The 15,908-nt window shown below is 41.8% G+C and overlaps 1 protein-coding gene and 1 non-coding gene across 3 annotated transcripts; both read right to left on the reverse strand.

Annotated features, from left to right (window-relative positions):
- Nucleotides 1-1,159: 1,159 nt before the first annotated feature.
- On the reverse strand, nucleotides 1,160-15,904 carry kif23 (kinesin family member 23). 2 transcript variants are annotated; one of them, XM_061822243.1, is made up of 23 exons: nucleotides 15,763-15,904; nucleotides 15,474-15,537; nucleotides 15,254-15,382; nucleotides 12,449-12,554; nucleotides 12,199-12,335; nucleotides 12,003-12,112; nucleotides 11,746-11,916; nucleotides 11,574-11,618; nucleotides 10,744-10,856; nucleotides 10,374-10,495; nucleotides 10,180-10,276; nucleotides 10,011-10,090; nucleotides 9,812-9,931; nucleotides 9,578-9,737; nucleotides 7,873-8,034; nucleotides 7,631-7,797; nucleotides 7,389-7,562; nucleotides 7,092-7,298; nucleotides 6,602-6,835; nucleotides 3,612-3,700; nucleotides 3,243-3,315; nucleotides 1,604-1,674; nucleotides 1,160-1,526 (listed from the first exon to the last, which is right to left on the reverse strand). In XM_061822243.1, exons 1-23 carry the CDS (start codon nucleotides 15,774-15,776, stop codon nucleotides 1,511-1,513), a joined length of 2,661 nt encoding a protein of 886 aa, XP_061678227.1. In that variant the 5' UTR covers nucleotides 15,777-15,904; the 3' UTR covers nucleotides 1,160-1,510. The 2 variants fall into 2 exon arrangements, with proteins under 2 accessions (XP_061678227.1, XP_061678228.1); XM_061822244.1 differs by lacking the exon at nucleotides 11,574-11,618.
- Nucleotides 10,591-10,688, reverse strand: LOC133502793 (Z30 small nucleolar RNA). Its single transcript, XR_009795591.1, has one exon. It is a non-coding gene; the product is annotated as a Z30 small nucleolar RNA (small nucleolar RNA).
- Nucleotides 15,905-15,908: the final 4 nt, after the last annotated feature.

Genomic DNA, 15,908 nt, shown 5'->3' on the forward strand with positions numbered 1-15,908 from the left:
GAAACTGGAGTGCCCGGAGAAAACGCACGCAGGCATGGGGAGAACGTGCAAATTCCACACAAGCGAGGCCGGGATTGAACCCACGTCCTCAGAACTGTGAGGCCAATGCTTTCCAGCTGAGCCACCACGCCGCCAGTGTATAACATAGCAAGCGAAAGGAAAAGAATATACTGTATATAATAAATAGCAGCTATACCTATTTTTTTTATGAACACAGGGAGCTAACATGCTGGTGTATTTTAATGTTGGTAACAATGGTTTTACTCTTACCAACAAGTATTATTGAGATGGTACTTTGACTCAAAGTTTTGAGAACATTTTTGTCTGAAAGTGGATGTGTAATAAAACAACAGTTGGTTGCTTTTAGTTTTTCCTACATCGCGATGAGTGTTTTCAGAAGAATACAAACATTTATGAAATATTTCATTGAAATTTTATTGAAAGTGTCATACACGAATGCTCATTGCAGGCCTCTGTGTGCAGGTCTCGCTGATTTGCCTGAAGAGTCTCTTTTAAAACTTGTAATGTTGATTAGGGTCTCAAACATAATGACATCTCTATGATGCTCGTACCACTTGCCATTGAGGACGTGCAAACCATAATAGTGCGGCCGGCGCAAGCCTGGTCAAGAAGCAAAGCACTCGGAGTGAATTTAATGGCCGCTGGTTGCTCTGGGCTCTTGACCTTCTCCAAGAGGCTCCATGTTAGTCACTCTTCAGCGCTTTCCAATTGAAACGCAGCCAGATGAGATTTCAACCGTCTCTGCAAAGCTGGGATTAGCTTCAGCTTGTGTTCACAGTACGAGGTACGTGCGCCCTCATACTTGCTGGATTTTACAGTATATAGATTTTGGAAAAGTGGAGAATGGACTTCCACGCTATATTTGCCAATGTAAACACATTTGAAAAATGAGCTTAATTACTACCGATGCAGTTGTCAGTACTTGTTATAGCTGATACACTTACTTTAAGTAAAGAATACAGTTTACATGACTGAAATCGACAGTCTGAAATCCCCATTTTTTGTTTGCAATATTGTCCAAATGGAAAATAGTGACACTATAGACGCCTTTGACCTTTGTCCAGATTTAACTGCTGTCCTGTGCTGCCACTCAGTGGTTATTCACTGTATTGCAATAGGCCTCTTATGACAAAAGACATGCTGGTGGGAAGGAATTTTATTCCTGAGAACAGAGAATACTGCAGGGTTCAATTTCTCCCGGGGAAAAAAAAAATCTCTAGTTAAAAAAAAAAAGTCATTGTGTAGACTATGATGTATACTGCAGAAACTACCACAAGCTGAACAGACACGCCATGCAAAACTGAACTACATACCACAAGGTCTGTTGGTTCAAACAACAAAAAAATATTTTATAAACAGCTTTGGATGTGTACACACAATATAAAAGCTTCACATGTTAAATATCAGTATAGATAAAAAAAGTGAACTATTGCACAAAAGGTGAGAGTAGAAGGGAGTGATGGTCAATGGAGCAGTCAACTTGCTGCTTTCATGGTTTTCTGCGTCTGCAAAATATACATCAAATCAGTCCTCAGGTCATTTATTACAATATAAAACCAGAGTCAAACAAGAGGCGGCTTACTTGGTGATGCAATTATGCTCGAGACCAGGTCCCATGGTGGCTCCGGCCCTCATCTCCATACCCACAGCGCACTGTAGAGAAATCACTTTTTGAGACACCCCTTAATAAATACAGTAAAACCTCTATTTACCGATCATTTTTAATAGAATTGCAAACACTGGAAGAATGAACATCACAACTTTTTTGCCAAAACATATTTTCACTGCAGGGCTCAAATACAAAGGGAGTCGTTTGTAAGAAATGCAGTGTGTTGCCAACAAATGCGCTGCATCAGTCTGAAGCAGTCAGACTTACTGTGGTGTGAAAAAGTGATTGCTTTTTTTCTTTTTTGGTTTGTCACATTTAACCGTTTCCCATCAAACATTTAAAAGTTTAGTCAAATAGAACAAGTTAAAAACGGAACGCAGTTTTAATTTGCCGCCATCTATAGGCTATTACAGTGCAGTAAAGCCTCGGTTCTCGAACGTCCCCGTTTTTGAACAAATCGGTTTACAAACGAAAATGTAGAGATTTTTTTGCTTCTATTTTCAAATGAAAATCGGTACATGAACACCCCCGATAAAACCCGGAAATAACATATTGTGCGGGGCCAGACCAGCTGACCCAAGATGCGCTTTGCTGTGAATTCCCACGCCGCCGAAAAAAACCCAGAAATAACATAATGCGCGCGGCACAAGCAGCTGACCCACCCACGACGCACTTTGTTTGTCAATTCGAACGCCCCCCGGGGAAAAAAAACGGAAATGACATAATGCGTGCAGCGCAACCAGCGCACTTTTATTCTGTATAACGCAGCCTCTGTACACAGACGTGTCCCGGTAGTGACTGTTGCTTTTCTTTTTAATCGATGACTACCGTATTAACCCCCAATCATGGCTTCAAAGAGGGCAAATTGCTTGTTCAAAGTTATTCTGCACATTTATTAATAAAAAAGTTAACAAGGCTTGGGGCCGAGTCTCGACAGATACGGCAAAGCACTCCAAGCCTAGCATACATTTTAAGCAATATATATATTTCTTACATTATTATATAAAGTATTAAAACTATGCATGTATTTTTACTATGCAGTTTATTATCAGGAAAAGCTAAAACAAAATACTTTAAAAGGCCTATTTTTTTAGGCTAGGAACGCATTATTTCTTTTTCTATTCATTGTAATGGGGAACGTCGATTCGTTTTTTCAACAAAATCACTTCTTGAACCGTTTTCTGGAATGCATTGTGGTCAAGAACCGAGGCATCACTGTATTTGCCTTGAGATAAGAGTATCCCTGAGATAAGTGATTTTTTTTTTTTTTTTTTCCAATTTGAGCTACAACTCCCTGCTCTACGGTGGCAATGAATTCAACTCACTTGAGATAAACAATTCTTCATGCCGCTAAATTCCACATGGTATATATATATATTTATATACTGCCCCCAGCCAAACATACCAGTGGTTGTACAATTGCAGTCAAACTTAATTATGTCATTAGTATAATTTTATAATGTACAACATTATAGTCTATTTTCTTTATTAAGAAAACACTATAAAAAGTGTTTTTCTCTGCTCGCACTGGGGCCCAGTCGCTATCCCTTACAAATACTGGCAGTTCACTGAATTTCCAGAATCAATACGTTTCCATCATCGATCATCATACCCTCGTCTCCACATTGGTCGAAGCTCCACCTTTTTGGTCTCCACTATCTCCTTCTGAAGATTTCCTCTTGCGCCTTTAGAGACAAAAATAATCAGTCAACAAATGGAACCTCAGCAGTTCCATTTCATCCCCGCTGATCGTTAAAAGCACTGAGTTCAGTATTCCCTTTGTGCATGCACAGTTCCAAGTATGCATACCAAAAAGGTCATGTGTGACACCTCGTGTCACAGGGCACAGTTCCAACAGAATCTCCTCACATCAACACGGAGATAGCAAATGAAAGAGCAATCTGCTGGCCATTTGGGATTCATAAAACGGCAGTAACGTAGTAGCTAAAACTTTTGTTAATCATGTCCAACAAGTGAATACCCTTCGATTTTGGTGAGCTGCTGTTTCAAAGTCTCGATGTCAGTGAACTGGACAGCCTGCCCTCCTCCTCTGGTCTTCATCACATCTCCCTGGAACATACATAAACATGTATGAACTAGTGGCCTTAGGTTTTTTTTCTTGTCTTGGCACAGTTAACACACAGAAAACCCAACAAAATGAGTAGCGTAATTTCCGTCCTACAGAGCGCACCTGATTACAAGCCTCAGTCAGTACATTTGTAAAGGAAATACCATTTGGTACATACATAAGCCGCACCTGTGTAAAAGCCTTAAGTGCCCACATTGAAACACGAGATAGACTGTACACAAAAAGAGTTTTCAAAGTTTTAATACCTTAGCTTAGCTTAACATAGAGAAGAAAGTAACTTTTGTGAAAATTCCTGAAAATACAAATGCGAATACTAGGGGTATCCGGGGTCACGCCCCACCCCCCGAGAAATTTTTTTAAAAAAAATGGATGGCTGTGGTGCATTCTGGCGATATCTGTGAACATAATTCAGACAAAAATTTAAAGTAAATTTCTAAGACTTGACCCGAAAGATTGGGCAGAAGTTCCCCAAGGGCCAAGCCCAGATTTTTTTGGCCCCCCATTCCCCTATCACTGGATAGCACAAAATCACATTTGTCATTAAAATATACTTAAAATATGCCATCTTATCAAGACAAATGAATTAAGTGAACTATTCAGTGAGAAAACATCTAAAATTGTCCTTTTTCCCACATTATACATATAGTATATAGAGATGAAAGTGGACTTTCGTGAAAATTCCTGAAAATACAAATTCGAGCACTAGGGAGGTCCGGGGGCATGCCCCCTGGGAAATTTTTGAAAAAAAATGGATGGTTGTGGTGCATTCTGGCAACATCTGTGAACAAAATTCAGACAAAAATTTGAAGTAAAATTTGTAAGTCCTGACCAAAAAAAGCAGATGTTCTCCAAAGGCCAAGCCCAGAATTTTTTGTCCCCCATTCCCTTATCACTGGATAGCACAAATTCACATTTGTCATTAAAGTATGCCATCTTATCTCAAGACAAATGAATTAAGTGAACTATTCAGTAAAAAGACATCTAAAATTGTCCTTTTCCCCACATTATACATATTATAGTATAGGTATAGAATATACACGAAAATATATCCTAGAATTTCTATACCATACAGCAAAACATGTCAAAGAAGTTGATCTCTAGTAATTACTATTAACGTTTAATTCTCAAACTTGTTACATCACATTGTACTGCTACACTGGACCACAATGCTCACTATCTCAGATATAGATCTAGTAATACTATTATAATCAGTTGCCTTTAATATTTTGAGATATATATATATGCACACACACACACACACACACACACACACACACACTCACATTTGAAAAATGTACTGGTGTGGTCAGTCACGCTCGCAGATAAAGTCGCAGGTGTGATTAGGGATGGCCTTAAAATAATTTACCAGATTAATAGAACATAACTGTAAATTAAAAATAAAATAAACAAATACATAACTAAACTAGAAAACTAAAATTTAAAACTCAGAAATTATAATTTCCAATTTCAACTGATATTAGTAAAACATGATATAAAATGCTATTTTAAATTTTTCATCAACAAAAATTCTTGATCTGACAAACTTTATCTGAAGAAAAGTTAAATGCACTGGCCTGTCAAGGAATAAACACAAAGGGTTTATACTCGGAATGTTTTGAAAATGCTGAAAGTTTAGTTCAACATAATCGGTGTTCGTGGCAACATGCTATCGATACCACGTGACTGCCGTAAATAGGAGACCGGCTTGCTAGAAGGCACCTTTAGGTGCATGAGCTCGACGTATTGGCCACACTTGAATCAAGCGACGAGGTGGATGATAGTCTCATGTTTTTTTTGGTTTGTTTTTTACGCCGTCACACTGCCTCACGATCGATGCAATGAGCACCCCTGGTGTAAATGAATTTCCTTTGACATGGCTCATGATGTTGATGACTTTTGACGTAAATGCGCTCGCATAACGTGAAGCAGTTCTGAACATGCGCTTTCGTACAAGCTCCGTCCATCCTCACTACGGTTAACTTGCATTTCCTGTTTCCGGGTGAATACCTGTTGTTTTGGAGCAGGCTTGTTTAGTTAACAACGTTTATGAAATAAACACATAAATTAATGTCAAGACCACACAAAATAAGCGACGTCTTGAGAGAATGTGAGGGGAGCGGCGTTACTGTTACTAGTGTTAGTGCCTCAACATTCCTACGTTCGTGAAAGCAGAACAACGAACTCAAACGCATGTTCGTTCAATGTTGTCAAATAATATCCGGATTAATTTTAGGCAATTTTTCCTCAATTTTCTGGGGCAATTTTCATAAAAATTTAAAAATATGGAATTCCAGGAAAATCCGGAGGACTTTCATCACTGTTAACATAGCAGCAACATGGTAGCACACACAGAGCAGGTTAAAAAAAAAAACAGAAAAAAAGAAAACAGCCACGGAAGCTCCACGGTGGCACAGCACTAACAGGACCAGTTAAAAAAAAAAAAAAAAAACGAAAAAAAAAAAACCATACCTAAATCACTGAAACGCAGCAGTAACATAGCAGCTACCCGCTAGTGTGGCGCTAACAGGGCCACTTTAAAAAAAAAAAAATACCGGTAAAAAAAAAATCACAAAGACACGGCAGTAACACAGCAGCAACACGCTAGCAGAGCTAACACCAGCGCAGCGTTAAAAGGGTCGGCAAAAAAAAAAAAAAAAACCCACACACGCACACCGTTAAAAGTCACTTCCTCTGCACTTATATTACACTGGTCTCACGCTTGCCTTTTCCACTCGAGTGCTCTTTTGCAGCTGTTAGGAAAAAAAAATGCACAATTTAACTGCATCACTGCATAAACTGCAGGGTTGAAAGTGTGTGGAAAAAAGTCTCGGTTTATAGGCCGGAAATTACGGTAATCTTAAAAGTATCTTTGTACTGCTTACCTTAATGAGTTGGGTCTGTATCTCGCCATCGGAGGCAACTTCCTGGTGTGTCAACACGTATCTGTCGCATTTGGACAGCACCTTCTCATTGGGTGTAGACACTTTGATGGCGTTGGGGACGATGGGCTGCAGCACTGTGCCCAGGTCCACGCTAGAGGAGGGCTTATGATCAACCCACTTCTCCCCACCTGCCGAGCGGGACCGTCGGTGCAGGGGCCGAACCGGCGTCGAAGTCTGTTCGATCACAGAGGGAAGCAACGTGGACCCATGTTTAGAGTCAAAACTATGTGACCCTCGTGAGCATAAGCGGCTCAGGTAACGGATGGATGGGGGATAGATTTGTGTTTTTTGCAGTGGAATCAAATGCTTAAAATTTGAGAGAAGTTTCTACCAGAAGATGATTTGAATGTTATGAAAAAAATATAGAAAGCGCTCTAAATAAGGAAAAATAACGTCTCCTTTTTACATAAGCGTTCTCAACTTGACGTACGGTCGGTGAGGGCGAGACTGATCTCTTTGTGGGAAGGGGCACTCGCTCCTCCTTAGGGGGCGGCTTCGGTTGTGTCTGACGGGGCGGGGGCTCAGGGCGGCCCGGTGTCTTGCCCTCGGTCACGATGGCTTTAAGCTGCTTCAGCTTCTCGTCTTTCACCCACAGTTTGTTCTGCATCTCCTGTTGCATTGCATTTACCCGTCGCTCCTGCACAGTGAGAACGGTGCTCGACATCACTCCAGAATTGTGTGGCATTCGCAAAACGAAAATGACATTTTGTGTAAGAAGGACACTCACGCATTCTTTTTCCCACTTGTGCTGCGTGTCAGTGACCGCGCCGTGCATGCGCTGCTCCATGCGTCTCTTCTCAGACAGCTCCCTCTGCAGCCTCTGCGCTCTTGTTTCCAACTCCTGCTGCAGGGAACGCTTGTCGTCCTCGTAGATTTTGGTCGTTTTCTGAAGGATGTCAATCTAGGAAAGGAAACAGCTCAGTCAGAGAAAACAGCTCTCGGGGGCTTGAGTCACAGACATAAACTCACTTTATGTTCAAGCATCTTTGCTTTTTTCTCCAGTCGCTCAATCTCTGCCGTATTGCTTTGGATGACCTTGTCTTTTTCCAAGAGCTTGCTGTTCTGTTCATGAATGAGATTCTCTTTGGAATTAATATTGCTGTCAAGCTGTTGTAGGAGAGATGCCATTGTGGTGGCTAAAAGACAAAGAAGAAGGGGATAAGCAAAGACAGTTTGGTTTTTAAGACAAGATCTCAAAGGTGAGCAGGCACCTGTTTTGTTGTAGTCTTCTAACATGGTCTGTCTGATTCTGTGTCTGTTCTGCAGGGCCTCAATTAGCCTTGGCAGAGTGATGTCATCGTGAGCGTCTGTAACTTCGGAGGAAGGGATAGGAGGGAGGCTGTGCATTGGCAGATTCAAAACCGGCGATATGTCTGGGAAGATCACACAATACAATTTAGCTTTTTGTGTGTGCCAAATCTCACCAACACATTCACATAACTCTTTTTTTTTTTTTTTGCAAACATTTGGCATTTTCTCGCCCACTAGTATTCTGTTGAATAAGTTTTTGACCAACTTATTCAACAGAATACTAGTGGGCGAGAAGATGCCTGAAGAATGGAGGAAAAGTGTGCTAGTTCCCATTTTTAAGAACAAACGGGACTTGCAGAGCTGTGGCAACTATAGAGGAATAAAGTTGATGAGCCACACAGTGAGGTTATGGGAAAGAGTAGTGGAGGATAGACACGGGTAAGAAGAAACAGTATGGTTTCATGCCGAGAAAGAGTACCACAGATCCATTATTTGCCTTGAGGATGCTAATTGAAAAGTACAGAAAAGGTCAGAAAGAGGTACATTGTGTCTTTGTGGATCTAGAGAAAGCCTATGACAGAGTACCAAGAGAGGAACTGTGGCACTGCATGCGCAAGTCTGATGTGGCAGAGAAATATGTTAGAATAATGCAGGACATGTATGAGGACTGCAGAGCAGCGGTGAGGTGTGTCAGAAGAATATAAGGTGGATGTGAGACGGCATTAAGGATGAGCTCTGAGCCCCTTCCTCTTTGCTGTGGTAATGCATAGGCTGACAGATGGGGTTAGACTGGAATCCCCTTGGACCATGATGTTCGCAGATGATATTGTGATATGCAGTGAAAGCAGGGAGCAGACGGAGGAACAATTACAAAGATGGAGGCATGCACTGGAAAGGAGAGGAATGAAGATGAGCCGAAGTAAAACAGAATATATGCGCGTGAATGAGAGGGATGGAGGGGAAAGTGTGAGACTACGGGGAAAAGAGATAACGAGGGTGGACGACTGCAAACACTTGGGCTCAGCAATACAGAGGGTGGTAAGGAAGTGAAGAAACGGGTCCAAGCGGGGTGGAACAGTTGGCGGAAGGTGTCTGGTGTTCTATGTGACAGAAGAATATCCGCTCGAATGAAGGGCAAAGTTTAGAAAAAAGTGGTGAGGCCATGATGTACGGATGAGAGACGGTGGCACTGAAGAAACAACAGGAAGCAGAACTAGAGGTGGCGGAAATGAAAATGTTGAGGTTCTCGCTCGGAGTGATCATGTTGGATGGGATTAGAAATTAGCTCATTTGAGGGACAGCCAAAGTTGGATGTTTTGGGGACGAGCTTTGAGAGTGCAGACTTCGATGGTTTGGACATGTCCAGAGGCAAGAGAGTGAGTACATTGGTAGAAAGGTGCTGAGGATGGAGCTGTCAGGCAAAAGAGCGAGGAAGAAGACCAAAGAAAAGGTTGATGGATGTTGTGGGGGAGGAAATGAGGACAGGGAGTGTTAAAAAGGAAGATGCACGAGGTAGGCTTAGATGGAAAAAGATGACACGCTGTGACGACCCCTAATGGGACAAGCAAGGAAAAGAAGAAGTTCAATTGCTACGTTTGACACAGTCAAACCAAACTGGATATTATCATCTTTGTGATGGCTGATTTGCCACTTGCACAACACTACCTGTGTCGATTGGCCCACCACGCTCCTGCAACTTGCGAGACAACTCTTCTTTGAAAGCCTGGTTTCTCTGGCGCCGTCCCGGCGTAAAGCCACAGATGGCTCTGTCCACTGGCCGAGCTACTTCCACTTCCTGCGTCATCTCTGCGAAGCGCATCACCAGCTGGTAAATGTAGGGAAAACCATGTTAAACAAAGGAGGAATTTGCACGTTAACGGTAAGACACATTGAGCTCACCAAGGTTTCTTCGTAGTCGTCTGCCTTTGGGTTGACGCAGACAATCATTTTGACTTTGCCTTCTCCATCAAAATAGTTTTTGAATAGATGGGTGACCTTGGAATCTCTGTAGGGAACCATCTAGTGGAGAAACATACAATCACTCACGATGTGGCCTTAAGTGGATGAGTAATACCCTTCGACTGAACACCACACCAACCCTGTTTGTGCCATACAACTGGTTCTCTCGCAGAATCTCGATACACGTTCGCAGGTTCAGGAGAGACTGATTGATGTTTCCTGCAAGGTAACACACGCAGTTAAAAGCTATTTGCTTTTCATATAAAAATTGGGGTAAATCTACAAATAAGAGGCTTTTAAAATCCTACCTGCTTCACGTATACGAGTGCCCTCCGCCCCCGTCCTGCCAGTTCGCTCACTTCCTGCCAAGTCCACCAGACACAGCTGACTGACGGTCACCTGGTTCTTCTCATCAAAATAAGTCAAGTGGGGAAAAGAGCAGTAAAAGGTCAAAGCGGTTCTTGGTCCTATCACAATTGATACAGCTATCGCTTCAATTAACCTGCAGGATGGTGTCACCATCTGCATCCAGAGGAGCCTGCGCCAGTTTGATGATAAAAACACTGTGGGACCGGCTGGACTCCCGGTTCAGCCGGGTGTTTGCCACCTTCCTCTTCTTCTGACCTGAGCGGCATCCCACAGTGGGGGGCGGGGGGGGATTATCAACGATCTACTAAGAAGAGGTATCTTAAAAATCTATATTCAAAGTCTTCCGTAGCCCGCTCAGAGAGAAGATTAACTGTGGTCACTTCCTGGTCAGAGGCGACCCCGTGGGGCAAATTTACCAAGTCAGAAAACTCTAAAATCATCAACGCAGAAATACCCAACATTTACACTTTTCCCCCCCTTGGTCTTAAATTTCTACTACTCACCTTTCCAAAATACTTGAAACGCCTCTTCAGCAGATTTGACTTCAACCTCCATACATCCAGCAACATACATGTTGTGGTTCTGGTCCTCTCTGAGAATTTTAGACTGTGGTGGTCTATGTTCAGGGATGAGGGGGTGGGGTAAATTGGTGTTAAGTTTCAAAATACACCAAATTGCATATGACACAAGAGTTTAAAAGAAAACTGGAGGGAGATGCGGGCGGACATTATTTGAACAGCTTTAAGGGGATTCAGGGATTGGCAAGACAAAGACGACAAACAGCAGGGTGGTGACATCGGGCAGAAAAGATGCCATTGCTGGATATGGCTTGATCGCATGCACTTAAGAGAAGGGTTTCGCCGAAGCCTCTGGGTTCGCTGGCAAAATTAGGGACACATGCGCAATCTCTAACTGTGTCACAAAGCTAGCCTTGAAAAAGATAACATGCTTGGATTTACTGATGCACTCGTCAATAAAATTCAAAACTATGTTCATGATTTCATTGCAGTGTTGTATAAATGCACTGCATTAGGCAGACGTTAATAATTGGAAACAAAATAAAACCAGCTTATTAGAATCGGGAGGTATACCCATTAACGAAGTTTACAGTGAATAATATTTTGCACATCAATATCAACAAATGGGTGAATGCATCCAGCAGTAGCAAAGTTTAGAGCCATAGTTTGCGCACTAATGTACAACAAGAATGCTAACTTTCATGGAAAACTTAATACAATCCCTGCATCATAAATATTGAGTACGGACAACAAAGCAAAAAGTTTTCTACTAGGCTGCTCTAGTTTGGGTTACTACATGTTCACTGGTCACATACATGAACTCAGTGTTCTGACGCACAGGTGTGCCTCCAGCATTCCACCTAGCAAGAAGAAAATACAATACAACAATTTTACATTTTCACCTGCTTTCAGATACTCTTTGTAACTATCACTATGTGTTGTGGCAATTTTCACATCTATTCAATCATTCGAGTTCCTGGAGCTCACTTTGGCCTAATTGCATCCTCCTGGTTTTCCTCAAGAAGATCATAGATGTAGTTATTGTAGATTTCGATGTAGGACACAAAGACGGTGTAGCTGCTGTCCTCGTCGACATTGTCGGTTTTACAGGCCTCTGCCGACCTAATCATGTCAGCAATTTCTGGATCGAACTTGGGTCTGAAGTCAAAGCAGACAATTCCAGGTTAAACTGACATCAGTTACGTTGAAGCAGATTTATGTTAATGGTCAAGACTTAATCGCACCTGGATGAGGCCACTTTTGGAACACACACATTTTCTCGCCTTTGCCGCTCCAAGAGGGCATCAACTTCATTCTGGACCTCTATGCCATTTTTATCATCGGACTTAAAGACCTTTTAAAACATATTAATGGAAGTTTGAACTTTGGTCAGATGTATTATATGTTTGTGTTAAAAAGAGGTTTGAAAGGGGCCCATACAAATCTTTTGGCCTGGTAGGGCCCGATGCTGTTGAAGAGCATGTCAAGAGACCGAGGCAGAAGTCCACCTAGGCCCGGCGAGCCAGTCATGGTGAATGTCTTCCCACTTCCTGTCACCCCGTATGTAAAAAGCAGGCCTGCATCGAGAAAGAGACACCTGACTCAAGTGAATCTTAACATAATAACAGCACCGAGAAAAAAAAAAATGAACTTAAGATAGCAATTATTGAAACATGGCCAGTGCTCTTACCATTTCTTCCATGGATGAGGTCATCAACGAGAGGTTTGGCAACACTCTCAAACAACTCGATTTGAGATACTAATACTCCAAAGACTTTTTGGAAGGAGTACTGTGTCTGTGAAGTGAAGAAGATAGACATAGGCCAACAATTTTAGTAGAGGATTTTAAATTGACCTGGGTAATTGTTAGGTTTATCACCTAACTTGCTGGAATAATTGCACAAATAACGGACAAGAAGTCATCTTTCTTCTGATCAGGAGGACGTGAACTACGTTTATGTAATTTATGGCAGTATGCAGTACTTTTCTACATTTAATTCAGCAGCCTACATCAGTGTCTCTCAAAGTAGGGACATGCTTAGATTTGCAACTGTCATGTCTATCAAGCAATCAGACCCTTACGTCAAATCTTTAAAAAAAACGAGCACAGAAAGCAGTAGGTTATGTACAATTACTCTTACAGCAACTCAGAACATGGGTCCACAAATGAAAAAAAAATGACTCCTATATACTGTACCAATAAAATAGACCAAACACTCTTCTTTACGATAGCTTTGGGATCATTAAAAGTGCTCATACGACTGACATTATCACATACATAAATCCAAGATTCCTGTATGTACACATCATTTCTCATGCTCTTTTCTCATGTAGGTTAGAGGTAAGGCAGAGAAAGACTCAGCAAGTTATGGATGGCTGAGAACACAGGTGTCAAACACAAGGCCCGGGGGCCAGATCTGGCCGACTACATGATTTTATGTGGCCCGCAAAGGCAAATCATGTGTCCACTTCCATGATTCCTAAAATTTCTAATTGTCATATCATAAATGATAAAGTTGAGATATTACAAGCCTTTTTGTGATACCAAACATCAACAATAGTTGAAAAGCCCATTATCAGTGATTTCTGATTTTTTTTTTAAATTTCATGTGTAAATATGATGGTGCGATTCAAGATTTTTATGGTTTCACATTCATAACGGCCCTCTGAGGCAAACCGTAACTAAAATGTGGCTCTCGACAAAAATACGTTTGACACCCCTGGCTTAGAAGAACAAACTTGGGGTCAAAAGTTCCAAAAACGTACAAAATTCTCAACCTAGAAATGGACATCACTGCTTTGACGAAGTTTAGTGCAACTGACTGTGATTGCTTACCGCCGAGCCCACTTTTCGTTGTCATACAGAAAACAATTCAAACAGAAATTCCGCTCATGTTAGCAGTTTATTAGCAGGAAATAAACTCCCTTGGCGCTTTTTAGAAAAATTGCCGAGGAGAATGAAAATACGAACTAAAAACAGTGCGTCAGCAAACAAAATCACTGAATTGACAATCCTTTCGGGAACTATTTCCTCTCTCTTGGTGTGTCCACAGTCAGGTTGTTAGTGAGATAAGTGTATGTAGGCAATATTGCATACGATACTGCAATATGTGCAATGGACAATAGAAATAATATTTTTCCAAGTTGTTGTTTTACAAGTTCTCCCTGCCGTCTCTCACTTGTCCGCTTGAAGCTGGCATCGCTTTATGCACTGGTTTCCTCAGACGTTCAAGTACTTAATAGAAGAAGCCTGACACAAAGGCACACATAAGAACCAATGCTTTTTGGAGCATGTCATAGCATTGACTAGCAGATACTGTTTCCAAAAATCAGACGGCTGTAGCAATTATGGGATGGATCAGCTAGAAGCCCCGCACCAACTTTCCAATGATACCAACGTTGAAAATAGGGTAAAAATTAATGATGCACCACATCTAAAGTGACCGATAATTATCAGTTGATATTAAGGGGGGAAAAATTGACATCAAACTGATCGGTTTGATACGGAAAAAAATTATACTAGTAACAGCAGTGGTGTGGAGCTCAGCGGCTGTTGTTGGATTCATGAATATCTCAACCAAAGTCGTTTATGTACGACACCAAAGAGTCAATATCAAAATCAATTTGCATATGATCACCAGCACTTACTGAATTTGCTATCAACACAAACATTTAGTGTCCTCGGAGCGCAGTGTTCAGCAAGACCCAATGTCCTATGAAGCAGGGGACTTGTGTGGGAGCGTAATCCAACAGAGCCCTGCTTTGATCCATTTTCCTCTCCAGCGTTCACTGACCGTACAATTTAGAACATCTACAATTTTACCTAACAACACAACACACAACAACCCTCCTTCGTTTGGTGGGGCCAATGGGACCACACATCTACAAAAGACGCACGTCGAGTGGCTAAACACTCTCACGCTTTGCTCGGCCACAGATTTTAGTATCTTTAAATACACGGTAGCACGATTGATCAGCCATATATATATATATATATATATATACATACACACACACACACACACACACCACACACACACACACACACAAGGGAGGTTATACTATACAGGAGGTCTTTGGCCTGGAATTTGTTGAAGGCCCTTGATACAAAGTGATAAAAAATTATATCGTTCTCTTTGTAGCAAGTTATGGGTGGAAAGAAATTTTATCGTGAATCCCTTAGAAAGATCATGATTATGTTTGAAACTCACATTTAACAAAAAAAAGGTCATGCCTAAATATAGACATTCAGTTTCCCAGTATTTACAAGTTGGACAGAAATTTGCCATTTTTACTGATATCAAAGATTATCAACTCTAAATATTCATCAATCGAAATAATAGTGATACAGCTGTAAGTCTTTTAAAGATCTGTTTTAAAATGCTGGTCTCGTGTCATGGTAATCCAATTAATCTCTGAATCTTCACACCCCTTCGTGAGTAACTGACATGCAGCAGCCCTTCACGGGCCTACACGTCGTTGCAAATGCATTCACCTCTTTGTACTCTCCATTGCGGTTTGTTTTGAAGCCTTCGGGTGCGTGCAGCTGGATGGTGCTGCTGCTGACCACCTCGATGCAACATTGCTCGTCTTCACCGCCGAGAGGTCGCACACGACAGTAAACCTGAGTGGGGGGCACAAAGACGAACGACGTGCTCGTGAAAATCAGATCGCAACTCGACACATTTTGAGTTGAACAGGCAACTAACACTCACCCCAACTGGGTCTTTCTCGCTGCTTGCTTTTTTGGGAGGCGGTCGGCGGGGGGTTTTGCTTTTCCTGCAACAAAACAAAAACAATACTTAATGACTTTGAACTTTATAGGTATTACAACTGACGCCGCTGTTACTGGGCAGGTTGGCAACAAAGTCATATGCTACATCGCTAGCCCTCAGGCTAAACATTCCAACTAAAACAGGTCAATGTCCAAACAACACTCCAGTTACAAATATCGGGGTTATCTGTGGTGAGTAACACCTTTGTCAATTCGACATCTTGACTTACCCTTGTCTGATCATTTTGTCTGGCACCCTCCGTTAAACGCTCGCGACTTTTACTCCCTCCCTCGTCTGTATTCAAACGAGAGAACGTTTTCAAAACGGGCCGGTCGGAGCCAATCAGAGTCGCGAGCCGGTGTTTCCGCTTCCTGT

Source organism: Syngnathoides biaculeatus, chromosome 6 (genome assembly GCF_019802595.1).
Source record: "Syngnathoides biaculeatus isolate LvHL_M chromosome 6, ASM1980259v1, whole genome shotgun sequence".
Classification (NCBI taxonomy): domain Eukaryota; kingdom Metazoa; phylum Chordata; class Actinopteri; order Syngnathiformes; family Syngnathidae; genus Syngnathoides; species Syngnathoides biaculeatus.

Coding starts and splice junctions, on each gene's coding strand:
- kif23 (XM_061822243.1), bottom strand. Junction 8,035..9,577: donor TGGTGGGCCAATCGACACAG/GTAGTGTTGTGC, acceptor TGATCTTCCCAG/ACATATCGCCGGTTTTGAAT. Junction 7,299..7,388: donor ACAAGTGGGAAAAAGAATGC/GTGAGTGTCCTT, acceptor CTCACTGTGCAG/GAGCGACGGGTAAATGCAAT.